Source organism: Alosa pseudoharengus, unplaced genomic scaffold, assembly GCF_046254945.1.
Source record: "Alosa pseudoharengus isolate Yale_2024_CS ecotype anadromous, Long Island Sound unplaced genomic scaffold, YU_APseudo_1.1 YU_APseudo_1.1_scf_1, whole genome shotgun sequence".
NCBI classification, from domain to species: domain Eukaryota; kingdom Metazoa; phylum Chordata; class Actinopteri; order Clupeiformes; family Clupeidae; genus Alosa; species Alosa pseudoharengus.
The window spans coordinates 30,504,682-30,532,607 of NW_027468564.1; the positions used below are offsets into that span (position 1 = coordinate 30,504,682).

At 41.0% G+C, this 27,926-nt stretch overlaps 1 protein-coding gene across 2 annotated transcripts in view; it reads right to left on the reverse strand.

Moving 5' to 3' along the window:
* Window positions 1-1,894: 1,894 nt before the first annotated feature.
* The window catches only part of LOC143124956 (beta-1,4-galactosyltransferase 1-like), a 42,626-nt gene continuing 16,594 nt past the window's right edge, over window positions 1,895-27,926 (reverse strand). Inside the window, exons 3-6 of one of the 2 annotated variants that reach the window (XM_076286558.1) lie at window positions 26,821-27,008; window positions 26,008-26,130; window positions 25,822-25,926; window positions 1,895-2,790 (exon numbers count right to left, since the gene is read on the reverse strand). In XM_076286558.1, the coding sequence (XP_076142673.1) occupies window positions 2,661-2,790; window positions 25,822-25,926; window positions 26,008-26,130; window positions 26,821-27,008 (546 nt within the window). In that variant the 3' untranslated portion in view covers window positions 1,895-2,660. The remainder of the gene's footprint in view (window positions 2,791-25,821; window positions 25,927-26,007; window positions 26,131-26,820; window positions 27,009-27,926) is intronic. The other variant, XM_076286559.1, reaches the window with a different exon arrangement.

Here is a 27,926-nt window from a genome sequence, read left to right on the forward strand (position 1 = left end):
GTGGGTAAGGAGGAAGGATGGTAGATGGGGTCAGACACCCCAGTAGGGTCAGATGCAGGGAGTGGTAGGGAGACGTCCCTGACAAGCCACTTGCCCCCCCACCTGGAGATGTACTGGCTAGGGGGCGAAACATCGGTGATAGGTGGCACCAGCTGACGACCTTGCATCTGACCCGAAGGGCACCGGAGGAGGTGCGACAGGCATAAGGCCAAGCAGGGAATACCATCATGAACCTGTATACTGAACTCGCATAAGGATGTGACTGATCAGTTACTGAAGGTAAAAGTAAAACCATGGCAAAAAAACTATATATATATATATATATATATATATATATATATATACTCATTGAAGATGTATTATTTATTTAATTTGTCATCCTGTTACAGTCTTGTACACTACAAGTTAAATTTTTCCAATCAGTTGTCTAAAGCCATAAGAACTAATTAAAGTGCACAGTCTCCCCATATAAAAATTATATGCGAGTATGTTGTATATTATTTCATTGATAAGCTATTTCTGGACTGGAAAACTAAATAATACATTCACTGTACATAATGGCATATAGTTGTATGACATCTCAAAGAATCTGTAACAAATACAGTGGTTTCCAATGGGAATACACGCATTATAATGAAATTGTCAATGTAAATATTTAAATTCATATTCAACATGGCTAGACCTCTCAAGAAAATATGGTTCTTGTGTCCATAAATGATGACAGTTTTACACCCCCGCCCGATACCCCCGCCTATTCAAACCCATATCCCCAACTTTGATACTGAAGAAGCAAATTGTACGCCTTGACATCACACAACACATGTGTCTTAACAGAAAACACTACTCAAATCTATGATTTATTTTAATATCACATCTACAACATTTTTACAATTGCAGCAGGGAAAAGCTGACCACTCAAGAAATGCTGATTGACATTCCCCAGATATAACTGCTAGGCCTATGTGATTCTTTGTTTTGTTTTTATTTCTATGACAACATAAACATGTTAGATATTTCAAGTCTTTTTCAAGTATTTCAACATATTTGAAAGCAAAGTGAAATAATTCTATGTTTAGTTCCTTGCTGAGCCATTGTAGGCTTAGCCCAAAAGCATGAAAGAGGGCGCAACATGTTTCTTAGCTGACTATATACAGGCTTTCTTACTTCCTTGATATTTGCATCTAATTACAATGGCTCCTCTACACTGGTCCCATGACTACAAAATCTATATTAATTGGGTCTTTGTAATTTCATGCCATTAAAGTGTTTTTGTGCTTAGCCTATTCAATAGCTCTATAAATTGAGCTTGTACATTTTGGATTGCTTAATGTTGTTTATGTCTCTTCCATTGTTTTAGTTTGCTCATAATCTAGTCTCACACTCTGGAGTCTTGTAGTGCAAGGCCAGCTTTACACAAATCTTATCGGGTAAGGTTAGCTTTAAATTTGAATAATATTTGTTTAAGACTACTGAGACATTCAGCTCATATCTAATTTATTTATAAGGATTTGAGTAGCAATGAAATGTGTATGCTGCTTTCTTTTTTTGGCTTTGGTATTCATTGGTTTTCACATCACCATTTTCATCAATAACTGCAGGGCATACATGTTTGATATTTTTGTAACAAGACTAGGTAAAGTGTCTTCGAATTAGACTGCATCACTCACTAAGTGACAAAGGGAAATGGGAGCAAATTGTGATTCCTTGTGTTTTTATGACTACATAAAACATGTTAGATATTTAATCAAGTCTCTTTTAAGTCTTTGCACATATTTGAAAGCAAGCTATATATATATATACATATATAGTTCATGCAAAAATAAGAAAATAAAAACTTTCCACCAGGTGGAAAATGAGTTTAACACCACCAGGGTGCAAAATAGGGGCCACAAAATTACAAATCAATGAATTCAGCTTTTTAATGTTCATCAGCAAGTATCAATTCAATAATAAAGATACATTGTATAAAGCAGTTAAAAAATACAATGTACTTCCTTCAACTTGTTTTGACAAGATTTTTTTAAACAAATATTGAACTAAAAATTGTAAAGAAAACATACCAAAATATTTCTAGATTTTACATCTTTAATAAAAAAAAAATTTCCAATGTTCTATTCAGTAGTTTCTAGGAGTTCAATGCAATAATAAACATACATTGTATGAACCAGTTTAAAAAAAAAAAGTACAATGCACTTGCTTCAACAAGATTTTTTTAAACAAATATTAAAAAATAAATTTCTAGGATTTCGAGGGTGTCAATAGGCTTAAAGTCACACGGTTTAAGGTCAATTATGTTGTAGTCTTTTGTATGAGTCACAATGATTGATTTCAGATCTAAGAAATGTTCCTCAATGTCATCAGTTGTGGTGTAATGAAATGGATAGGTTTTTAGGTAGTGAGCTACAGTATAGCAGGGTGTGTCAATGTAAATGTGATGCTATTAATGAACAGTTTTCCACTGTATCTTATCTCGTTGTTGTTTGTGGGCATGAGAAATTTGCACTTTGGGCAAAGGTGTTTTATATTTGTGGGTGTGAAGTCTGTTTGTGTAGTGTGGCAGTGTGTACAGATGGTTTTCTTGTCTACATGTAGGCCATTTAATTTTGGCATGGTTACCAAAAACAGGTTATTGCAGCAGCATCATGCTGTTTGACAAAAGTTCATGGGCTGCCGATGTCCACTGTGACGTTCGTGTAAAGAGGGTTCTTCTCGACACTCACGACACGGTACTGCAGGGAACTGAGACCGTCGCTGTTGATGGTTTGTCCAGTGAGTCTTAAGTTGTTGAACCTGCACCAGAAGAAAAGGCAATACATCAGGGAATGGTGTGTGTGTGTGTACAGTAGGACTCAACCAGCCACCATCTCCACCACTCACATTACGTACAGTACTGTGTTTAGGATACCAAGTGCCAGAATCTTTCCAATTACAGTTTTTTTTCAATCTCTAACAAGCACTTACCCATACTTCAGATACTTTTTCTAAACTCTTAACACAGACTCACACCTACAAAACACAATTGGCCAAATGGATAATTTTTTCATTCTCTTCTAACTCTTCATTTCAAAATAGAACATATTTTTCTCTGCACACTGGAAATCTGACTCAAAATTAAATTATTCTGTCAAAGAATAACACTTGTTTTCATTTCACAAGGTACATGCAGTCAATCAAAGTACATCAGGTTTCAAAATAATGGCTATTGTTGACATTACAACAACTGCATAGGCTTTTATGTTTCAGTTTTACAGGTATTTGCATGCAAAACATGCAATCCACCGTTTTTTACACTAAATTTCTTGGTTGGGAACCATATGTCCACATGTAATGTTCACATTTAAAAGTATTCCAGTAAAAAGCTAATCATTTTTTTCCCTTTACTGTTTACTTCTATCCTGGCGGGCCATCCTATATCATTGAAATGTATAGTCTGGAATCGACCCATTCACCTCGCTTAATCCAAGGGGCGGGCAGAGAATTGTCTTTCAAACTGCCTAGGCATGCAATAGGCCAGCGCTACGACCAATCAGAACAAAGAGCAGGAGGACGTATCCGGTCGGCAAAACGGCAAATACATCCTTCTTCGAAAGGAATGACTTAAGTGCATTGTGTTGCTCAACTTTCAAAGAAAAGCACAAGTCCAACTCCACAAGTTGACGCCAACGCCGATTCAAACAACCGCTCTTCGTTCGCCATAGCCACCTTCCTTGTTGTTCACCGTCGCAGGACTGTCGTCATCCTGTTAAGCCCACCTTAAGACTCTCTAACAAAATAGAGCGCTGTGATTGGATGACGTCCACGGCGTCAGCCAATAGAAATCCCTATGGTTTGCTACTAGACGTACAGGCTGAGCAAATTAATTTGCCGCCGCTAGGGTGCGTCTAGATTTCTAGGCTAGTTTATTTCAGGACGTACAGTAGAAATACTGTTTACAGTATGATAGAACAGAAAAAGTTTTTACAGTATTGCTTACAGTGAACAAAATATCCATGAAACACATGAGCATTCTAAACAAAAAAACAAAACAAAAAAAGCACAAAATTACTGTATCTAATATTTGCGATCTTCAGGGTTAGGCCACATGTTTTCATCAACATCACATTGATTACATGGTCAATGATAGTGGCACGAATTTCATCACTGACAACTGTTCTTGCAGCCTTTGGAATGCCACCACCACACATTCTTACACCATACCTTGCCCTCTCCTTGGGCCTGCTCTTCTCCCTGCATCTCTCACTGCTCCTGCACCTCTCACTGTATCTCTCACTGGGCCTGCTCTTCTCCCTGGGCCCCTTGCTCTTACTCTTCCTCGTCCAGACATTACAGTGTTTGTCTTTTTCTGTTTCTGTTTCCAAAAACATCACTCCTCAAAGTCCTCCTTTTACTGTATAAGTGTCAATGTAATAGAAATAAATAACCCCTGCCACTGAGTCTAAGCCAGACTGGAATCAGCTGTGGTTGGCCCAATTTACCCAACATAAATCAGTTGTGTGTCAATTGTTCAATTGTTTGTTTATTATCAGCTGAGATATATTGTTTTTGAACTGATATCATTGCAGAAGCAGAGGTTTTTATACTGTATCTAAGGTTTGGAATATTGTTTTTGCTGTTGAGGGATGTTGTGTGTTAACATTCATAAATACTACAAAAACAATCCATAATTTTGTTGGGAGGTATAGCTTGTTTGTTAAGAAAATGTAAGCATTGTGGAAATGTGTTCACTGACTGCATATTGTGTGAAAACGACATGAAATGTGTGAATGGTATGGCCAAAAAAAGACAGATGCTGTGCTAATTGTATTTAGAGTTTTGAAAACGCGACAACTGGTTGGACAAACGCTTGTTAGCGACTGAAAAAAACTGTAATAAGTAGTTTTATGTTTGTTTATGTTTATATTTAAATTTATTAGTAGATGCTTTTTTTCCAAAACAACATACATTATCTTTTTCGCTGTGGTGAAACTGGCTATAGCCCACTTACTTCCTGTCATACTTCAGAATCAGAATCAGCTTTATTGGCCAGGTTTGCGTAAACAAACAAGGAAATTGACTCCGGTTAATCTTTGCTCTTAAAGTACAACACTCGCTTAACACTCATTCATTCATTCATTCAATCTTTATTTATTCTCGGAGGTTCATTGAGGGTAGTCCTCATTTGCAGTGAAGCCGAGATTACACAGTAACAATGAAATAACAAGAGATATAATAACTAGATGTACCGCAAAGCGGTACAAAATATGACCGACGCCCAGTCCGGCACATTTTTTCCACAAAAATATGTCACGCTTGTCAAATTGGGTTAATTTCCTACTTTGTTCCTGCTTAGCTTTTTAGCTTTAGTAATTCAGCAAAGTCAGGGTGCTGGCTAAAAACAAAAGGTGAAAGGCATATGATTCTAACTGTCTCACTGAATTGCATTATGCACACTCAATTCTCACTGGTATCTGCTAGACAACAAGTACCAAAACATGATTAGTTCATAGATTTCACATGTAAAATACATTTTATACAACCCCACCCCCATCTTGCCTGTTCATAATTCTGAGAAATTGTTGAATTGTGTGCATTTGTGCGTGTACGTGTTTATGTGTGTGTGTGTGTGTGTGCGTGCGTGCATGTGCTTGTGGGTGTGTCTGTGTGTGTGCATGGGCATGCATGCGTACATATATCTACTGTGTGTGTATGTGTCATACGTATGATTACTGTGAATGTATGTGTGTGTGTGAATATCTGTTTATGCACATGTGTGCATATGGAATTGGTTAACATGACCCCTGGAGGCAAACATGCGCAAACAATTGGTCATCCTAGGCCCTACGGTTCTCAAGATATTCACAGAAAACTCTGTTGGTGTAGTGTCACTAAATGTACACATAAATTAATTTATTGTATGGCCCCCCATGAACGAAAGTCCACGAAAATTAGCATGCATTCAGAGAGTGTCATAATGATCCTACACTTTAAATTTCAGTTTTGACCATGTCAGCCAGAGATATTGTGATTAAAACACTTAATGTTTTGCTTTTTAATTTTTAACTAGGTGGCGCTACATGAATTGAATGGTAATGGGATGGGTTGACTTGGCCCCTTAAGAGCAACATACAAAAAAAGGTGGTCCTCCTAGGCCCTACGGTTCTCAAGATATTCACAGAAAACGGTGTCTGGCCACCTACAGGCCAGTTGGTGTACAGTAACATAAATTAATTTATTGTATGGCCGCCCATGAACGGAATTCCACGAAACTTGGCGTGCCTTCAGAGGGTGTCATAATGATCCTACACTTCCAATTTCGTGCAGTTTTGACCATGTTAGGTCACAGATACCTGTGATTACAACACCTAATTTTTACTTTTTTGCTTTTAACTAGGTGGCACTATACATGAAATGAGTGGTTATGGAATGACATGGCCCCTTAAGATCAACATACAAATAAAAGGTCTTTCTAAACCCTACGGTTCTCGAGATATTCACAGAAAACTGTGTCTGCCCTACCCTCCTTTCGGGGGGTTCAGTCCAGCAGGGGGGGCTACAGATCAAAACAAAAAAGGATGGTTCCATGCTATCCATGTGGGGCTACATGCCCACCAAGTTTCGTGTACCCCGGTCTTTCAGTGTCCCGGGAATCCTTGACGGAAATTTGGCCATGCGAAAAAGAAAAAAAACAAATCTGACTAAACCTATATGACCGCCGCTTCGCTGCGTGGCGGTCATAATTACAGTATGTACATTTGCAATAAATAGAACATTATCGGTGGGATTGGGCAGTATAAATTGTCCCTGTCAAGGTTGCTATGGTTGTGGACACCTCAACAGGCACAGGCAAGAAACAATATACAGTTGACAGAGAGGGTAGGAATAGTGCAATATATGAATAGACTGAGATTTAAGATTTAAATATAAATATAGTGCAGGGCAGTTCAGTGCAATGATAATGTATTAATAACGTGAGTTAGATGGGCAGAACAATGTTGATAGACTTTGTTTAGTGGGGTGGGGGCTATTTCTGGGTGTTCAACAGAGAGCCTGCTTGGGGGAAGAAGCTGTCTTTAACCCTTTAGGCGCCAGAGGTTTTTTTTCGAAACATTTGATTTTGACATCTTCATTTCAAAAGGCTATACCTTAAAAGTGATAAGAGATAGAGACTTTCTGTAAATTAGAGAAATATTAAGGATGACCCAAAGTTTATGTAGGGATTAAATGTTTATATCTAATTTGCATATTATGACGTCATATGGTGGCGGCCATCTTGGATTATAGAATTTTCATGAAAAGTTGCATGTTTGAATTACATTACATTACATTACATTACATTTGGCTGACGCATTTTTAACCAAAGCGACTAACAACATGGTAAACAGTTTAAGTTTTAGAGCAATTCTCAACAATATTAGGACAATTTAAAAAACATAAGAATAAGTACAGTAAGAATAAGTGCATCAGTGAGTGCTGTTTTTAACAGTTACAGCGTTTAAGACGGCTGGTGAGTGCTAGGATCAGCAAGACTTGTTGTAAGTGTTGCTATGAGAGGAGATGTTCTCTAAAGAGCTGGGTCTTCAGGAGTTTTTTGAAAATGGAGAGGGATGTCCCTGCCCTTGTAGGAACTGGCAGTGTGTTCCACCAACGAGGAACAACAGATGAGAAAAGTTTGGATTGGCCTGAGCGTACCGGAGGTAGAGCTAGACGTCGTTCGTCTGAGGAGCGCAGCGGTCTGGAGGTAGCGTATGTCTGTATGAAGGCATTCAAGTAGGTGGGAGCAGAACCGGAGACTACTTTGTAGGCAAGCGTTAGAGCCTTGAATTTGATGCGGGCCGCCATAGGTAGCCAATGTAGCTGGATGAGTAGCGGGGTAACATGTGCCCTCTTGGGTTGGTTGTAGACCAGGCGCGCCGCCGCGTTCTGGATCATCTGAAGTGGTTTCACTGCGCAGGCTGGGAGACCTGTCAGGAGGGCGTTGCAGTAGTCGAGTCGTGAGATGACTATTGCCTGAACCAGAAGTTGGGTGGCATCTTGAGTTAAGTAAGTCCTGATTTTCCGTATATTGTAGAGTGCGAAACGGCATGACCGGGCGACTGAGGCAACATGATCTGAGAAGTTTAGTTGGTTGTCGAGAACAACTCCTAGATTTCTTGCAGTCCTGGTAGGTGAAACAGACAGGGAGTCAAATTTGATGTTGATGTCGTGGTGTATGGTAGGTTTAGCTGGGAGGACCAGCAGTTCAGTCTTTGAGAGGTTCAGCTGGAGGTGGTGTGCCTTCATCCATGTAGCCATGTCTGAGAGGCAATCCGAGATCCGTGCTGAAACCAAGGGGTCATCAGGTGGAAAGGACAGATAGAGCTGTGTGTCGTCTGCATAGCAGTGGTATGAGAAGCCATGCGATCTGTCCCAAGGAGGTGGTGTAGATAGCAAAGAGAAGGGGGCCCAGTACTGAGCCCTGGGGGACCCCTGTGGTGAGATGGTGAGGTGCAGATAGCTGACCAAGCCATGATACGTTAAACGAGCGTCCTGTGAGGTAGGATTCAAACCAGGAGAGAGCAGAACCGGAGATTCCCATGTTAGCGAGTATAGAGAGAAGGATGCGGTGATTAACCGTGTCAAAGGCAGCCGATAAGTCAAGCAGAATGAGTGCTGATGACCGAGCGGTCGCCCTGGCTTCTTTTAAGGCTTCTGTTACAGACAGCAGAGCCGTTTCGGTAGAGTGGCCGCTTTTGAACCCAGACTGATTTGGATCCAGAAGGTTGTTCTGTGAAAGGAAGTCAGAGACCTGTTTGGAGACTGCTCGTTCAATGCCTTTGGATAGGAAAGGCAGGAGTGAGACAGGGCGGTAGTTCTCGACTTGAGCAGGGTTGAGAGAAGCTTTCTTAAGTAACGGTGTTACCCGGGCCATTTTGAACGCTGTTGGAAATGTGCCGGAGGTTAGCGAGGCATTGATCACGTGTGTGATAGCTGGTGCGATGGTCGGGCTGATGGACTGAAGTAGGCTCGTAGGTATAGGGTCCAGCGAACATGTGGTAGGACGGCTGCATGTCAGGAGTCTAGATACTTCATTCTCGGAGAGAGGCGTGAATGCTGAAAAAGATGATCTAGCAGTCCCTAGAGGTTGTAGGAGTGCGGTATCTGAGTCAGATGCGTTGAGTGGGCATGTAGAGAATTGACTGCTGATTGCCGCCACTTTGTTTGTAAAAAATGAGGCGAGGGTATCTGCAGTAAGGCTGGATGGAGGAGGAGGCATCTGAGGGTTGGGTAGCGATTTGAAGGTTGAAAAAAGCTTTCGAGTGTCTGTAGCGCTGTTGATTTTGTCATTGTAGAAAGCCGTCTTAGCAGCAGTGATGCTGGCTGAGAAGGAGGTCAGGAGTGTCTGGTAGTTTTTGAGGTCATCAGTTAGTTTGGATTTGTGCCATTTCCTTTCCGCGGCTCTGAGTTTGGTGCGCTGCGATCGGAGGGTATCATTTAGCCATGGATGAGAGTGTGTGGATCGAGCTGGCCTTGTGGTAAGAGGGCACAGCTCGTCTAGACACGAGCACAGTGTGGAGCAGAGCGAGTCTGTGGCCTCATTAACCTCCAGAGAGGAGAAGGTGTTGAGTGGAGGTAGACCGGAGGCAACCACAGAGGAAAAGTGCGTTGGAGACCGGTTCCGGATGTTGCGGTGGAACGTGACCATCGGCTGAGGAGCCGGAGGCTGTTCTGTCAGGCTGACGTTGAACTGGATGAAGAAGTGGTCAGAAAGATGGAGAGGCGTCACCGTGAGGGTGTCTGTGCTGCAGTTCCGAGTGAAGATCAAGTCAAGCTCTTTGCCAGCTTTGTGTGTCGGTGGGCTTTGAACCAGTTGGAGGTCAAAGGAGTGGATCAGGGCCAAAAAGTCCGCTGAGCCTGGGGCATCTAAGTGGATGTTGATATCGCCGAGAACAAGAAGCGGACAGTCATGCTCAGGGATGGATACAATAGCTTTTGGCCACGTTATATTCAAATTTGACTATACAATACTTAGTGCTATACAGTGTATTATACAGTCTCTGCTCTGTTTCTATGGAAGTTCCACAAATCAACGTTGTTCTATTAAGTGTTGTTAAACAATTAAATAGCATTCAACAGGTTGAAGCGGAGCTTTGATACCAACGTTATCGATTAGTTTCAGTTTCTCTCGCGCAGACGCCTGCATTAAATTAACGCTCATACCACCACTTTATTGTATGGCTCCATGTTTAATGACATCGATAGCAGAAACGTTTGTTTTCTTTTTTGTCGGTCCGTGGTATCTTGATCAACTGCGCAGCAAATTATCAGACGAAGCACCGGGCCTATATCTCACTCCACGACTCCGTGGACCAGCAGTCTCCGCGTTGCGGACCCACATCAAAACAAAACTATTTCCTGATTGGTTGAGAAATCCTATTTTCTGATTGCCCGATAGGTTAGTAACTGAACAACAGCTCTCTGAGCTGAATGAGCGCAGACAGCAACGTTGTGTTTTGTAAAATATAGCCCTTAGAAATTTCTGTGCGGGCAAGTTAATAATTTCTCGGAGTGAGAAATGCCATGTGTGGCGTGTGAGCGTGTGAAGTCATTGAAATGTGTGTGTCTCACGCTCAATGCGTGAGACTTGAGAGGTCTGACTTTGAATAAGAAAGAAAAGTGATTCTGTCGAGTTTACAGCAAATTGGAACTCCGGTGAGTAAAGCACGTTTTGCTAGTTTCTTACTAGCCATCTAGGAAAGGATGTAATTCATAAAAAACAATCGGAGTATGAGTGAGACAGTGCTCAATGTTTGTATGAAACCTTGGTATGCCATATCATAGTTAAATAGAATGTTTAATCTCTGACGAGAATCTTAATGTTTCCTGCCACTTTGGTACAAGCCGTGTCATTGTGCTCAATGTTAAATCCTAGCTAAAGCCCTAACTAGCTGGCGCAGCATGGTAGCCTAGTCAGCCGAGCCGTTAGTAGCGTTTTGAACCATGCGAGATGCATGGCGCTTAACTTGTTTACATTTTAGCATTCAGTTTGATGTAATAGCGGATGCTAATGAGTTATAAAACAGATGCATTACAAATGCATAGCTTTTGAGTTTTACATGTATATTTTGAATAAGTTAGTTGTAATTTTAAATTCATAGTCATGTTACAATGCAATATGTTAAAATAGTCCTTGAAAAGGTTAAAAAGGAAAATGTTTTAGTAAATGGAAGTGTAAAATAGATAAGCACACTGCTTAATGATGTTAAAAACATTATTGTTGTTTCATCTATGCAATTCATTGAATTGTACTGAAAGTACATGCTTATAAGTAATGTATTTGCTTATATTTCATTTGTATTGTTTATTGTGATGTAAGTCAGTCATCTCAATGTAATCTTAAAGCGATGGTTCGGAGTAATTTCACCCTAGGGTCCTTTGCACCATGACCCCGAGCCAAACACCCTCCCAGAACCTTTTTTCCCTTGGTCGAACCCTGGTCGAGTAGCGCTGTCAGAAACTAATGACGTTCTGCAGTCGTGATGGAACCAACTTTTATCTCGTAAATTACCCCACTAATAATGCCCTCTGCAGTAGTACAACTATGACCTTTAGTCCAATAACAAGGCATTAGAAAGTTTGTAAGTGCAACAGGAGTTTATTTAAATAAGACTTGCCTGATTATCTGCTACTATACCGCTGCATCGACGTTTCTTCTGTGATTTGGGAAAAGCCCGTAAAAGTCCTGGCAGGAAGCATGCATAAGGATGTAGATCCAGCAATGCACTAATATTTTGTTCGTAGTCCAGTTTGCAACAATTATTAGTTAACACTAAGTTGTAAACACTTCGGAAAAAAAATATTTAAAACTGGATATACCAAAAAACGTTGATGTAATCGCTGTAACTCGCCGCTATTGCCTCACTAAACGAATCACCGTCATTTTCTGAAGGCAGATATTCCCCTTCAGAATCAGGGTCCGCGAATAGAAGACCCAACACTTCATTTCGGGTAAACTTTTTTGATGCCATTAGACGATAATCTAATGCAAATACTCGCTGACGTTGACAATATCGCTCTGATAAAGTGGCTCACACGCACGCTAGCTCTGATTCAATGCGCTGTAGCTCGAAGGTTTTGTTTAGAGCATGCCCTTTTTTGGACTCGGAGATGACGTATGACATGTCTGCCATCTAGTGGAGTGGAGGTCGAACGAAATATGACACCCTATTTGACAAAATCGGCCGTTTTATTCAGTACCGCATCTTGTCGACTAAAGTCGACCTTGGCGCCTAGAGGGTTAAGTCGGCTGGTTTTGGTGAACAGTGCCCTGTATCCCCTACCAGAGGGAAGGAGGTTGAACAGTTTGTGACCAGGATGTGAGGATGTACTTGACTTAATAAAGGCGAAAAGCTAAAAACATATATACTTAAAAAAGACGATACAGCGGGGAATGATGTGTGTGTGTGTGTGTGTGGGACTCAACCAGCCGCCGCTGTTACAACTCATATTATGTACTGTGTGTACCACCAAGTGCCAGAAGGGGGCAGTGTAGAGTAGTAATAGGACTAGTATTTCACTCTTCCTCGAGGGCATTTACCATTTAAAATGTTCTTGCACATTAGGCTGTGTACACGCCATTATTTTTTAATAACAAACCATTTTTACTCACAGCACCAAACCAAAAACATAGTCTGCTTTTGGCTACATAAACATACTAAAGATGTCGCATTGGCCTCTGGTTCATACGTCAACAGTCCAGCTAGGGCACTTGAATATACAGTGGGCATCGCTTTCAAATGACCACTTCAGTCGTGCATTACGAGGCATGAAGCTGCGTGAAGCTTTAGTACCACTTTCAGCCACTGTGCGTCGCTCTGCCACTGTACATCGTTCTGCCTGCCGCCCCTTCTGAAAAAGCAGGAGGCTACCATTAAACATAATTGTTGCCGAGAGTAATCCCAGCCTACGAATTCAATAACAAAATAAATCATGCATAATTAAACATTACCTCGATTTAGGCTTCTTGGTATGGCTTAAGGCTTGAATACATGGTGGTAACGAAAATCGAAATCGAAATTTGCTGTAGACTTACATTATTGTCAGTGTTGGGAGTAACGCAACTACGCAAATCAAAACAGTGGTGTGATAATTGAGCCAGTAGAGAAATAACTGTTCAGAATTAATCTGTAGCCTTGGGTAGGCTTCTGAAGAAAACAATGTTGTTGCCGATTTAATATCTGGCGACATTTTTAACAGGCTACGCAATAGAGGCTTAGACGACTATAACCCACGTTTTTCGCAACCACTATCGTACTCTTTTTTTAAGAATTACATCCTTTCCTAGATGGCACTCTCGATCTTTGGTAGAATGCTAGTAGAAGCATAGTTCCGGGGATCTTCATGTCAAAGACGTCACTGACGCCAGTTATTTGTTTGCAAATTAATAATTATAAATATATTTAGGTTTCTAATTGATATTTACACTTTTAACCACCATACATCCATATTTTAAAATGCCTAAGGCAGAAAATACATAAATGAAAAGTCAATTTGCAGCCATGTGCACGTAAGTAAAAGTCACACACCTGCAGATAATAATAAGGTGGTGCACACTTTTTGAGGAGTCATTTGATTTTCATGGAGGGGGGGGGGTTCCTTGTTACTTTACGCAAACCAGGCCAAAAAGGCTGATTCTGATTTTGATAATATGATCTGCACAAAAGATAAACTTAGGTAAACAACAATGTGAATATTGTTGTCAAAATCTTAACCCAGATTCGAACTCTTGGACAGGGGACTGATAACTGCTGCGGAACGGCGGCTGTCATCTGCCGGTGTTACATGGCAACTGGCACCCGTATTAACTGGCTGCGATGGTGACGTTTCACGAGTGATGACTTTTCTTTGACAGATGTGGCCGCTTGCAGATTTGTCACTTTCTGATGGAAACTGGAGACGAACAAATACAAATATGCATGACATATTTAAATGTCAAAATTGTCTGCTACATGCACTGGACCATGAATATGCCACCAAAAATAAATACAAATAGCCTAATAATAACTCTACTTGGGTATCGAACCTGCTTCCTAAATGAAACTCGTACATGGTAACCAATCATCTACGTACTTGCTCCACGAATCAGCTGATAAGTCATAATGAAATTTATTTGACTTAGTTTATACAATTAGAAGAAGTCAGCTGATGATTGTAGCAAGTTAACACGGCTGATGATGTTGTCTTGCTACAGCAGTTGCCCAAGTCAGTAGGTCTTTAAAGTATCATGGTTAAGTTTTCAAACATTTCACTGACTGCTGGTCAGGCTCTCTGTGGCCACCTAGTATCTGTAGCCTAAATTGAGGAAGCGTTGGTCTAAAAATAAATAAATAATAATAAAACAAAAAGTGTGATGGGGAGGATTGAACCTTGTGAAAAGGCAATGTATAGGCATTTACCTGTCGCACCACAGGATCACGAATGTGTGAATTGGGAAATAAAATATCAAAAAAACATCAAACCCACTACTTGTCAGCAACATTAACGTTAATAGCCTATAAGCCTAAGAGTTTTGACTCTCCCTGTGCGCAAATTTTGTGTAAAATATGGACACGTTATAGACTTATCCTGCCCATTGCAGTGTGCGTTTCAATGCCTGTGTTTCATGAACTGAATTCTTAAAAGAATAGGCTGGACAAAAGGATACACAATTAGGCAACACATTTTTATTTTATTTATTTACTGACGTTCATGACACATCAGGTATGGGCGGCCACAGCCTAACCTCAGTGAAACGTTTGTAAAACTTAACCATATACTTTGAAGGCCTACTAAATGGCTTGGGTAACGGTAGCATGATAACATGGTAGCCAGACAACATGAACAGCTATGTTAACTTGTTCCACTTATAACAACGTTAGCTGACTTCTTTTAATCATACAACTAAAGTAAATTTCTCTGAATGCTGTCAGCTGGTTCGTGGCGCAAGTGGATAGACGTCTGACTGCCAAGCAATCAGGTCAATTTATTCATGGTTCGATACCCACCTGAAGTTAATTTATGCTATTTAGGTGTTTTTGGTTTTTTGGGTGGCATATTGTTTTTTGGGTGGCATATTCAGTGCTACATACAATTTTGACTTTTAAACATGTCATGCATATTTGTGTGCATCTCTAGTATATCAGAAAGTGACAAATCTGCAAGCGGCCACATCTGTCAAAGACTCATCAATCATGAAACGTCATCAACACAACCAGTTAACACGGGAGCCAATTGCCATGTAACACCGACCTTAACACAATGCGCCACAGAATTATGTGCAGGTGCCCGTTCACGTGCTACTAAACGTCATTAACCACCTTAGTCCAGACTAAGCCTGTTTGAGTTGTGATTCACTCGGATCTTTCACCCGTATCTTTAAATTAACCCATGAGTCGCGAGTCTCTAGTATCATTAACTCGGATCAGTTGAGTCCTACTACAATTCAATCTAAAACGATAAACAGCGCCACACACAAACCTCTTGCAACATTAGCTAGCCTCCTAGCCCTAGCCATCGTGCCAAAAATGTAACAATTTCGTAGGCAACCACAACTCCACAAATCAACTCAAGCGACTGAGTGAGCAGGCAGTCCGAGATAACTGGTTAACTTCCCGCAGAGCCGGAAACATTGCAGACTCACAGACCATGGGACTCAGATTGGAGCGGCTGAGTAGCAATCCGGGTTAGTCGGATCAGCCGGCCGGTTAGGCTACGTTGAGTACGAGTCAGTCGAATCAGCCGGCTACGTTGTCATGAGTGGATCTGCGAGAGCGAGTAGCTCCTCCTCGAGGTGAAAAGCAATTCCACAACAAAAGCCATTTCTTTCACTTCTGAAATAACATTCAATGTTCTGCATGTAGCCTAGACATAATTAGATTTGGTGTATAGATGTAGCATATTAAAATGCAATTAGGTCGTGCAGACAGTCCGAACTGCACGCTCATGGAGCTGAGTAGCCTATCTACCCGGGTCAGTCGAGTCAGCCGGGCGGGCCGGTTAGGTTGTTATGAGTGCGAGTCAGCCGAATCAGCCGGCTACGTTGTCATGAGTGGATCTTTAGAGTAACTCCTCGTCAAGGTGAAAAACAAATCCACAACAAAAGCCATGATTTCACTTCTGAAATAACATATGTTCTGCACGCATAGCCTACTTTAAAATGCAATTAGGTCGCGAAGACAGTCCGAAACATTGCAAGCTCTGTATGGAGAGTAGGCTAGCCAGTCGGATCAGCCAAGCGGGCCGGTTACGTTGTTGTTATGAGTGCGAGTCAGCCGAATCAGCCGGCTACGTTGTCATGAGTGGATCTTTAGAGTAACTCCTCGTCAAGGTGAAAAACAAATCCACAACAAAAGCCATGATTTCACTTCTGAAATAACATATGTTCTGCACGCATAGCCTACTTTAAAATGCAATTAGGTCACGAAGACAGTCCGAAACATTGCAAGCTCTGTATGGAGTTGCTTGAGTAGGCTAGCCTACCTGGGTCATTTGGATCAGTCGGGCGGACCGGTTACATTATGTTGTTATGAGTGCGAGTCAGTCGAATCAGCCGGCTACATTGTCATGAGTGGATTTGTAGACGAGCAAGTAGCCTAGTTTCTACTCGTGTCAAGGTGATAATAATAATAGGCCTAATGAGAATAGTAGTAGTAGTAGTAGTAGTAGTGTAGTAGTAATAATAATAATAATAACAATAATAATAATTTATTCACTGCAGGGCATTTCTACGTTCCTGTTTCTATGTCTACATTGAAAGTCAATTGCAAAGTATAGGTTAAGACAATAAATAAACAGTCTGGCTCAAACTGCTTTCTTTCCCGTGAGTGGGTGGAGGTTTTGATGCTATTATATTAGGCTATTTTATATTATATTATATTATATTATATTAGGCTACCTAACATGATATATATAGCTATGATTAATAGGCTAATAATATTAGTTGCCTAGTAATACCTATTAGAATAGATTCCTAGTAGCCTACTATTAGTATAGTAGTGGTAATAAACATTGTAGCAGAGTAGCATTAGACCTAGGCAAATTTTCTATTGTTAACAAAACAACAACAAATAATTAATTATTATATAGGCTACCCTCTGTCAATAAGATCAAAGTTTCTGAACATGAGCACCAAAAAGATGAACAATGTGTGGATGCACTTTGACCAGGAGACCAAAACTCTTAGGCTAAATGCAAGTACTGCAAAAACCTGGTTTCAAATCATGGAGGATCCACATCCAACATGAGAAGGCACTTAACGAAATGAAGCACCCCACTGCACTGCTTGAACGTAGGACTGAATTTCTTTGCGATTTAGCAATACTGACTCAAGTGACTCAAGTGACTCGTTCAACCCGGATCAGTTTAGTGAGTGACTCAGAATAACCCGGATCCTTAAAAGGAATCGAGTTTGACAGGCCTAGTCCAGACTACTAAAGTTTGGAAACTATCATGGTCCAAACTTAAAAAGTACTATGTAAGTACGACAGCTTTGGGTCGTAACTGACATGTTGGTAAGTTGAACGATGCATCCTGTTAGTAAAAAGCTAACCTCCGTAGTTGTACGGGAAACGCATTCCAGATCAGCTTGTAGGCCATTAGCAATCTGTTTATTTTATTTTATGAAGCCTATACAGTATATCACTTGCCACATTCTCACTTTCAATAGACAGATGCAATAGCCATTGGTCAAGTATTGAGTATAAAACAATTAAGATAGTAGCCTATACAAAAAGTACTTTATACTATCATAAAAAATTATTAAAATGAATAGCATTTTGCAACTTGACAAAACACTGGATTAAATATTGTAGGCATAGGAGAAAACTTGTACATCCATTGGCCCGTGGGGAGATCACATGCCATTTGCCTCTCCCTTCAGTGCTATGACTCTGTTGATGACTTTGTCCAGATGGTCTATGTATTTATTGCAACGCTTGGCTGTGAGTTTGTTTCCCCAAAAAAACTCTATTGCAGATATCAATGCGTCTTTGTTCATGGGTTTGGCCTCACAGCAGAGGCTTAGACAACTATGACCCACGTTTTGGTTTCGTAAATTAATTTGCCCTACTTATTGACTGCAATGTAGTCAATTGACAGGTTATTTTTATTTTTATCTTTCTGTACAATAAACAAATACATCTGCTTTATGCCACAGAATTACGCACTTGGCCAGCCTATAGAACGGGCACATTTTGGAGAGAATAGAGAATGTACGCACGCAAGAATCTGTAGGCTATTTGTGGCTGGTTACCAGCAAACAATGTTTAATGCATTAACTCAAGACGTCAAACGTTTTCTAAACAATACAAACAGAAAGGATGCAGCAGGCAGCAAATGTAGAAGAGTAATTTCCAGTGGAAGAACAAAATGCTGAATGAAGCCCAAAGATATGAAGGCATATCTGGCAAGTTGTTATTTTTTGATGACGTAAATGGTTGGGCTATAGGCCTAGTTTGCAAGAAGGAGAGATAAAGCGTGAGCAAGCATGCCACACTATCCACAGCTGTGGTAGCGGGGGTAGGAAGATTACTGTTAGCGCAGGATTTATATAAAATTCTTCAACAGAAGGCCTGCCTCGAATGCAGGCTTGCCCAAAAAAAAGGCCTGTGGTTTGTGTAGCCTACAGTAAGTAGGTCTTAGTGAGTTAGGAGTCCTCTCGACTTCTTTTAAGCTGTCTCAGAGGTGGAAAGTTGCGTTCGTTGGGGGCAGGGCCGGATTAACAATTCATAGACCCTTGGGAACAAATGTCTGATGGCCCCCCCTGCCCCCCAGCCAACGTGAATCAGGTGGTCAGTTAATAGGCCTATATTGTGAAGATTTTTATTGCCATTTAAGGCACGAGCGCATCTGTGAGGCCAAGCCTCACCAAGTAGCCCGTTTGTTTACAACTAACATTACATTTAATTAAACTGCTTATAGGCTATGCCGAAATAGTTTCAACATTTTGAATATCAGTGTCGGGTGAATTAGGAAATGTTCTCAAAGTAGCCTTATGGCTGAAAGCTGCTTGGGATCCCCCCTGTCAAGCAATAACCATACAAAAAGTTAAAAACAGATGACATGATGCGCGTCACTGACATAATGCGCAAATAATATAGCTTAGATATTCCAATATATTCGAATACATGTGTTTATTTTAGAGGGGATATTTGAACGTCATTTTTGAGCAATTTTGACAGCCCTAGTCCACTGTAGACTACGCCAATCGTCTATTAACACCTTCCACCTAACCCCGGTGAGTGGGGGTCGCTATAATGCGTGTGAAATAGCACCATTGAGTAGCCTATGCAAAATAGCCTTAAAATCGTTCCGGTGTTGTGTGCCTTCTGGTTTCTCCACCTACTGGTTTCCTTGCGCATGCATGCGCTGCAGCAGTTGTCAGACATTCACAAACAAGTTGTTTTAGGCGGTTTGAAGTCACTTTTCATACGCCATGAGCACTCGGCTACATTACAGCCACTCGGACAAAAGACATGTAAAAAAATATGTTTTGAAAACTAGCATTAAACTGGATTCAATCCCGCAAAAGCAACACACGCGTGACTCTCTCCAGCCTGATTCCCTACTCTTTGAGCCAACTAATATGTAACGCGATACAATTAACTATTGTAGGCTACAATCAATTAATAACGTAGGCAACACCCAGGTAACATGTTGTCCAGGCTATCTGAAACAAGTGGTTGCCCTTCATCTACAACAACTGGTTACCTTGGGCTGCTACAGTCGTCAGTGCACTGTGCACAGTAGGCCTATGCTACTCTTTGTGGTTGATCAACTAAAAATAAAAGATGTATTTGGTGATGACGTTATTGTAGGCCTAGTAGACCTAAATTCTGAGAAATTAAATGGTACGAGAAATGATCTACATAGCGCACCAGACCGCGATGTCTTCAAGGGGTGAATGAAGGGAGTTTGCAAAAATTTGCGTATTGTTCAAGTCAATAAACATTCTTAATTTTTGAATGTCTTTGTCAGGGAACATCTGACTTTTCAAAACCATAGGCCTGGTAGTCGCTCAGACAAGGAGTTATAAGATAAAGGCAATACCATTTGTGTCACCTAATGCAGTTCAGTGAATTAGCAAGATAGCCAACAATCATAAAGAAGAGTTCATTCTATCTGCTTTACTTTTGTGAGTTGCGACCACCTAGGCTATGTTATAGACGTTCTATGAGGTACCAGTGTTTAGCTGTGTCACAAAACAATAAGCTTTGTCAGACTACTTTTAAAATGATATTCAGGGCTATATACATTTTAAACATTCGGGGCTGAAGACCCGACAAAGCCTTGCGTTAATTCTTCAGGTGGGAAGTGTCAGGAATTTTCATACGAGAGACGCTCTCATTGTTGGTTAGTATATGGAGTAGGGGATTGACAGCAACATACACTGTAGCCAATCACATTATGAGAGATGCTGAATTTAACATTAACTGCGATGTTTGATTTTAACCCTTAAACAGGCAACGTGCACTACGAGATACATACTTTTTAACATCCTGTATGGGCCACAATATTTAATTTTTTTCAAATCAAGTTATCAGATATCAAAAGTCTTGTCTGTTATCAGTATCTAGGTCACATGATTTGGTTCAGGTTATCTGTCATCGTTTCGTCAGCCTGATCAGAAATCAAAATGGCTGCCAGTGTTGGAGCACATGCTGACCATGAGGTGAGTAATTATGTATAAATCATAGTTATTTTCAATAAAACAATCATATTAACCAGAGCCGGACAGTAACGGAGTACATTTACTTGAGTACAGTACTTGAGTACAATTTTGAGGGATCTGTACTTTACTCGAGTATCATTTTTGCAGAGTATTCATGACTTTACTCAAGTACATTTGAGAGCCAAATATTGTACTCTTTACTCCACTACATGTCTATCCATAACCGTTACTTTTTCTAAAAAAAAAGGAAAAAAGAAAAATCTCGGAAACCCTCAATTTGTTGTTTCCCTCTCAAATGTGATTGGATTGTGCAGGCGCCACTGATTGGGACAGCCTATTAGCAATCACCTTCAGCTTTCCGCTAAAGTCAACTCCATGGTCAGATTTAGATAAGAGACAAAAAACCATGGACGAAACAATGGATGAAGACGCAGCAGGTCCATCCCTGGAATGTGCCATCCCGTGGCCCCACCTCACCAGACTATTTAAATTTTCTGAACAAATTAATGATAGTTTTTGCTTCAAGTGTTTCTTTTACAAAATAGTATTTTGTATTTGAAATACGTATTTTATATACATGTATTAGAAATACTGCCCATCCCTGGCAACATGGTAAAAAGATGAAAATGACTTTCAATTCCTTTTACATTTTCCAAGGTATTAACATTTTTCACAACTCCATGTAGGACGTTTCTGTACATAAATGTAAGCACTGTGGCAGTAGTAATGCAATATTTAAAAAATGTAGGCTACTATTGTACTCTTGATACTCAAGTACTTTTAAAAACAAGTACTTCAGTACTTTTACTTAAGTAGACATCTGACTGTTGTACTTTTACTTGTACTTGAGTAAAATTTAGCAAAGGGTATCTGTACTTTTACTCAAGTAATGAAGCTGTGTACTCTGTCCGACCCTCTGATATTAACTCATATAACTGATTATAACAATTGTCTAAATAGATTGATGAAGCTGTAAGGATCCTAATTACCAGGCTGATGATAATCTTTTCAGTCATATATTGACTCTTGATCAACTACTAAGTGTGGGCCTATTGTGGGCCTACTGTCACATGTCCACAGGAGCAGTTAACTATAGGGACAGGAAATGTAATCAAATGTATACCTTGTCATGTCTTGATTGATTCACTCTCACTACAACAATGGTCTCAAGTCTCATCAAAGTACTCTCAAATCAGATGACCTCCAACCATGTGATCCCAAATCAGCTGACCTCCAATCATGTGATCCATATCAATGTAACCAACCACATGGTATTACATCCTGTAAGTCTCAGCGTTGCTAGGAGAGAGGTAGACGGAACATGAGCACGCATTAATGACTTGTTCTACAACTACACAATCAACTTCACTCACCTCATATTTTCACGCATGTATGAAATCACATCCTCCGAATGCATTACACTAATGATGAGTAGACATGGACATTTATACCGGGCTAGGATGTGCTGCTTTCACATCTACGGTGTCATTTTCTTAATAAACTAATACGACGTTTTAATGGGCATATCCCGTAGCATATTGTTCAAAACATCATCAGAATAGGCCTAGGCTAGCCTAAGAAATTGTTCAAATCATATTGTTTCAAAATATTGAAAACTAATAATAGCCAAAAATACTATGCTATGAATGCTCTTTGTAGCCAACTTTAAGATGAAATAAATAGATTCCAGATGTTTCTGGCCGTGTGTGTGTTTCTGAAAATAGAACAGTAAGTAGGCTACGTGACTACGTTAAATAAACCACTGCCTATTTAGAGCATGTTACATGCATCACGTAATGACAGTTATCTGAAGAAATGCGCATTGTAGACTAGCTAGAAGCTAAGCTAGAAGCTAAGAACAGCGACTTTGCTAACGTTACATCAAGCATCACATCAGCTAACATGAATTTGATAAAATCCCTTCCCTAGTTTGTAACGTTATACATTAACGTTAAACTCAAAATGTATGTGCTACATAATTCAGCATGTCAGACATGCTGAATTATGTAGCACATACATTTTGAGTTTAACATTAACAACCCTTTTCCCAGTCTGAAGCTGTGCGTCTATGAGCAAAGTAGACATATGGTTCTACTTTGCTCATAGACGCACAACTTCATTTACTGTATGATATGTTGCCTTAGACTACGGTAGGCTAATGCAGCTACTGCTAGAGACTAGATAGATAGATACTTTAGTCATCCCCAGACGTGTAACGTGAATTTGTGCATGGATGTGATGTCTCCGTCCTGCAGGCGGTAGCCAGAGCGCTCTCAACTCCGCTGCCATGTGTGAATAAACAAACGTCCCCCCCATGTCCCCGGTATAACGTTATTGTCGGGTCCTTAGGAGGTATTTGAAATGACCAAATGCAAATGTCATCAGAGGGACCTGACGGTGACGTCCCCAGAAAGTCCTGCACCGGACGTCACCCAATAACCAAACGATAACTTGCTCCGGACGTCAATAAGGTCACCGGAACGTCCGCTAGAGAACATGACGTTCGGGACCAATCGGGGACGTCGTGAATGTCGGCATAAGGTCCGGGGGACGTCCCGTGTTTGTCGGGATAGCCTCTGACCAACTTTCACACTAGGATTATTACTCAGTTGAAGGCGCCTCCCGAATTAGTCGGCCGAGGAGGGCCTCGCACACTATTCTTGGGGAAGTTTGAGTCTAATTAAATAGCTAGAAGGCATTCTTGTAACAGTATCGTGGGTAGGCCTACATCGGCCTACTATGGATAGTAATATTACTTTGACGGAAACTTCTCCACATCTAGCGGGGTCAGAATCATTAGGTTTACAGGGGTTCTATAATCAATTTTTATTTCCAACAGCGCGCGGAAGCTTCACGATTTCCTTCAACCACTCCCAGTTCCCTCATTGGTCCTGACGAGTGACGTCTTATAAAGGAAAACAAAGTCTAACTCTGCCCAGGTGTTAGTTTAGCTACTTTGAAATGTATGTATCCCACAAGATACGTTGCCAGATTAGCGGTATAACATTTGGTCAATGTGTATTCTGTGCAGTATTGAAAATTTAGTTTCAGACAGGAAGATATACTAATATACCCTGCAAAAACAAATGTTATCAGGTACAGGTATGTACATTATGACAGTGTATCCATATATTTCCCCACAGAGTATCACAGTTAGCTCTTTTTATGGCAACAAAAGACGTGTGAGAGTGATAGAGGAGATCCCAGAGGACTCAGGCAGTAGTGATGAGGATGAAGATGAGGGAGCAATTATGAGGCAGAATGAGGAAATAGAGAAGCAAAATAGTTCTGCTGAGGAGGAGGAGGAAGAGGAGGAAGAGGCGATGGAACAAGCTCCCAAAAAAGCCAAGGAGTTTAGGTGACAGTGCATTCATTGAGGGACATTTGGTCATATTTACTGAAGTGAGCAGGCAAACCATCTTAACCAATATGCTGTCCCTTATTGGTGGGGATGGCTCGCTAAAACTGAATTTCCCTTGTCATATACACACAGCACAACACTGTTAGAGTTTATAACGGCTATATTTTGCTAGTATTTTTGTATGAGGCAGATTAATGTACACAAATACTGACAAATGACCATGTTAACTATGTTGGCATTAAGTTAATCATGGGAGTGGTGAAAATGCCATCTATGGATGATTATTGGGCAGAGGCCACAAGTTTTCCCAAGGTCGCTGATGTGATGCCAGTTAAAAGGTTTAAATGCCTCTCAAGATTCATCCACTTTCAAGATAACGACATGTCTGACCGTGCCCAGGATCGGCTCTGCAAAGTCACACCAGTTCTGGAGCATGTAAGGAAGAAATGTCTTGAAATTGAGAGTGAGAACCAATTCTCAATAGATGAAATGATGGTTCCCTACAAGGGAATAAAGGCTGGGTCCCTCCGACAATATCTTCCGAGCAAACCTCACCATTGGGGCTTCAAGATCTTTGTTCGAGCAGGTGTATCTGGGATAGTGTATGATTTCCTGCCATACACTGGAAAAAGCACATTTCACTCAGGAGAGGGTACTATCAAAGGAGTTGGAGCCAGTGTTGTGGTTGAACTCTGCAAGACAATCAAGAACCCTTCAGAATGTGTTGTCTACTTTGACAACTTCTTCACATCCATACCACTCATTGTGCATCTGAAAGAGACCTTAGGCTTGCGGAGTCTGGGAACCATTCGCAAAAACAGGCTGAAAGGATGCAGCCTTGAGGATGACCGTGCCCTGCAGAAGCAAGGAAGGGGCAGCTATGATTACAGGGTGGATAATGAGGCAAAAGTGGCTGTGGTGAAATGGGTTGACAACAAAGCGGTCACTCTAGCTAGCTCCTGTGCTGCTATAAGCCCGGTTAAAGAAGTCAGGCGTTTCTCCAAAGAGCAGAAAACAAAAGTCGCAGTGCCTTGTCCAAACATTGTGTCACAATACAATGTCCACATGGGCGGAGTAGATCTTGCGGACATGATAGTGGCCTTGTACCGTACCCCTGCGAAGTCCCACCGTTGGTACATCAGCCTCTTTTGGCAAATGGCTGATATATCCATTAACAATGCATGGCTGCTATATTGCCGGGATGCCAAAAGCTTTGGTGTGCAAAAGTACAAAAGGCTCAAGTCATTCAGGCTGGAGGTTGCAGAGGCACTCCTCTATAGTGAAAAGAAGAAAGGAAGGCCTTCCAAGGAAAGGGAGCAGGATATGCCTTCCAGATGCATCCAAAGACCAACAACTCCAAGACCCGTGGATGACGTCCGTTATGATCAACTGGACCACTTTCCAGTTTTTACTGAGAAGGGAAGGTGCAGATTCTGCACAGATGGACAGACCACCATCTCCTGCCATAAATGTGGTGTTCGTCTTTGCATTGTCACCGGGAAAGTCACACGCAACTGCTTCCTAAACTTTCACAGGAAGTGAGAGCAAAGTGTTGCATTTCTTACTTGTTCATTTGTTCATTCTGTGTTTTTCAATCACTTGAAACATAACTAAATCAATGTTAGAACTGATTTGATTGAATGAGAAATCAGTCGGTTATTTTAAAGACAAGATATAAAGATTTGTCATTTTGATTGTTCATAGAGGAAATGGGCCATTGTGTGATCATCAGTTTTTGTTTTTAAACTTGAATTTTGTGTGTGTGTGTGTGTGCATGGTGTGTGACTGCAAAACTTACCTCTTTGGGTTGGGTGCGTTGTGAGCCTCCTTATGATGTTTGATCATACGGCATCTCCCAATTTGACCATTAGGCCTGGAGATGGACATGCCCCTCATGGAGACCCTACAGGGATGACAAACAGCATGATTTATTCTGTATTTGTGTGTGTGTGTGTGTGTTCGTGTTCAGCTCTGTCTTGTCTACCTTTGGGAGACGTCATCATCTTCTCCTCCCCAACCCCAGTAGTTGTTGGGGTAGCCGTTGATCTTCGTGAACTGCTTCAGGCTCATCGCCGTCACACCACCGAAGATCTGCATGTATGGCAGTCTTGAATAATGGCAGAAAATTCAGTAGCAAAGTTTTATAATGTTTGAAATTTTTTGATAACATTACTCTTGTGAAATGTTAAATATTTGAAAGTTTATTCTAATGAAAGGTAGCAGCAAGTCTAACGGATGCCAGCTAGTAGCTGTGTGCGTGTGGAACGTTAGTAAACCTCACTCCCCAACGCATCAAGAGTGCTGCTGGCATGAGAGCTAGCAGCCTGGGCTTTCAGCTCGATTGTCAGCACGCTCGACTCCTGATCCGAGGTGCTGCTGTTTCGCGGGTTCTAGTCCGGGCGTGAGGTTTAGCGGGGTGAGTGTAACGGCTGCTAGCTAGTATCTGTGTGCATGTGGAACGTTAGTAAAACCTCCAGGCGTGTGCAGGGCTGAATCACACAGGTTCAACACAACGCAGGTTACTCAAGTATCAGAAGAAAAATAAAACAGCTGCTGAGGGTAGTTTCATGATCAGGCTAAGCGCTTGACATTTTCTGCATGTCTGTGTATCTCAAAATATGTGATTATGTTAGATAACTATGTTGTTAGGAACACCTTGGCAATTGGAAAAATAAGAAATATTATAATGACATAAGTATCAGAAATATAGTTGACCCGGTTGAACTCCCTGGCATCCCTGATGAATCCAAACAAACAATAAATGGCACGTACAGCACGTCAAACTGATTCTGCCTACCGAAACCCAAACTTGTCGATAGCCACAGAAAGGTGCCTTGGTTGACTGTAGCACTTGTAGAAGTTTCGGTCGTCCATGGGGACGATGTCCACGTCACTGAAGACAAAACACCCGTAGTCATACTGCTTCCGGGCTTCTGCATAGCCCACGTTCAACAGCTTGGCCCGGTTGAAGTCCGTTTCTCCATACTGCAATTAATTAATTAAATTATCTTTTGAGAGAGTTGCTAGGCAAGTCTCCTGATTACCATTTATAAGCACAGCATATAAAATCAAATAATGGGTCATATTCCGCTTTTAAATGGAAATTAAAAGTACATAGACTGTATGAACGGCTCACATTGACATTACAAATTGCAACACCTGAGATTGCATTGCACATACATGACGTGACATGAAAGTCCAGTGCATTGAAATGTGACAAGTGGTCCTGATTTCTGACCAAGCATCCATGTGTTGTACCATCATGTTTTTAATTAACATGCTGAATATGTTGCTGTTGCTGAAGCATAGTATGTCAATAAATATTAAGACACTAAGGCAGCCCTAAGTTTTCTTTGATTGGAGCAATAGTAATAGGTGGTAATCCTCTATCTGATGGTCAAATTCCTCAATTGCCTCTCCCACTTTTCCCCATGTTTGCACTTACATCCTCCTGAGGGGTATACAAAGCAAGTTTACTGGCTTACCCAGGTAACATCAGGAGTAACCACTGGGGCCTATTCCATCTGAGTTTGTTAATAACCCTGAGCAGAGGGAAACTCTGGGTTTCCTGTTCAAGTATAAGTATAGTATTTTTCTCTACCTCTCTTTATTCTCCATGCACTCCTTTTTCTACCTCATTATTCTCCATGCACTCCTTTCTCTACCTCTCTTTATTCTCCATGCACTCCTTTGTCTACCTCTCATTATTCTCCATGCACTCCTTTCTCTACCTCTCATTATTCTCCATGCACTCCTTTCTCTACCTTTCTCTTTTTTTCTTTTTAGGGCTCAGTTTTGGGCCATTTTGAGAAGCAGTCTTTCTCACATGTTCGCAGTGGAACATTTTCGGAAACAGTTTATCTTTCACACTCTCTCCACCCACCCTCCCTCTCTATCTCTCAT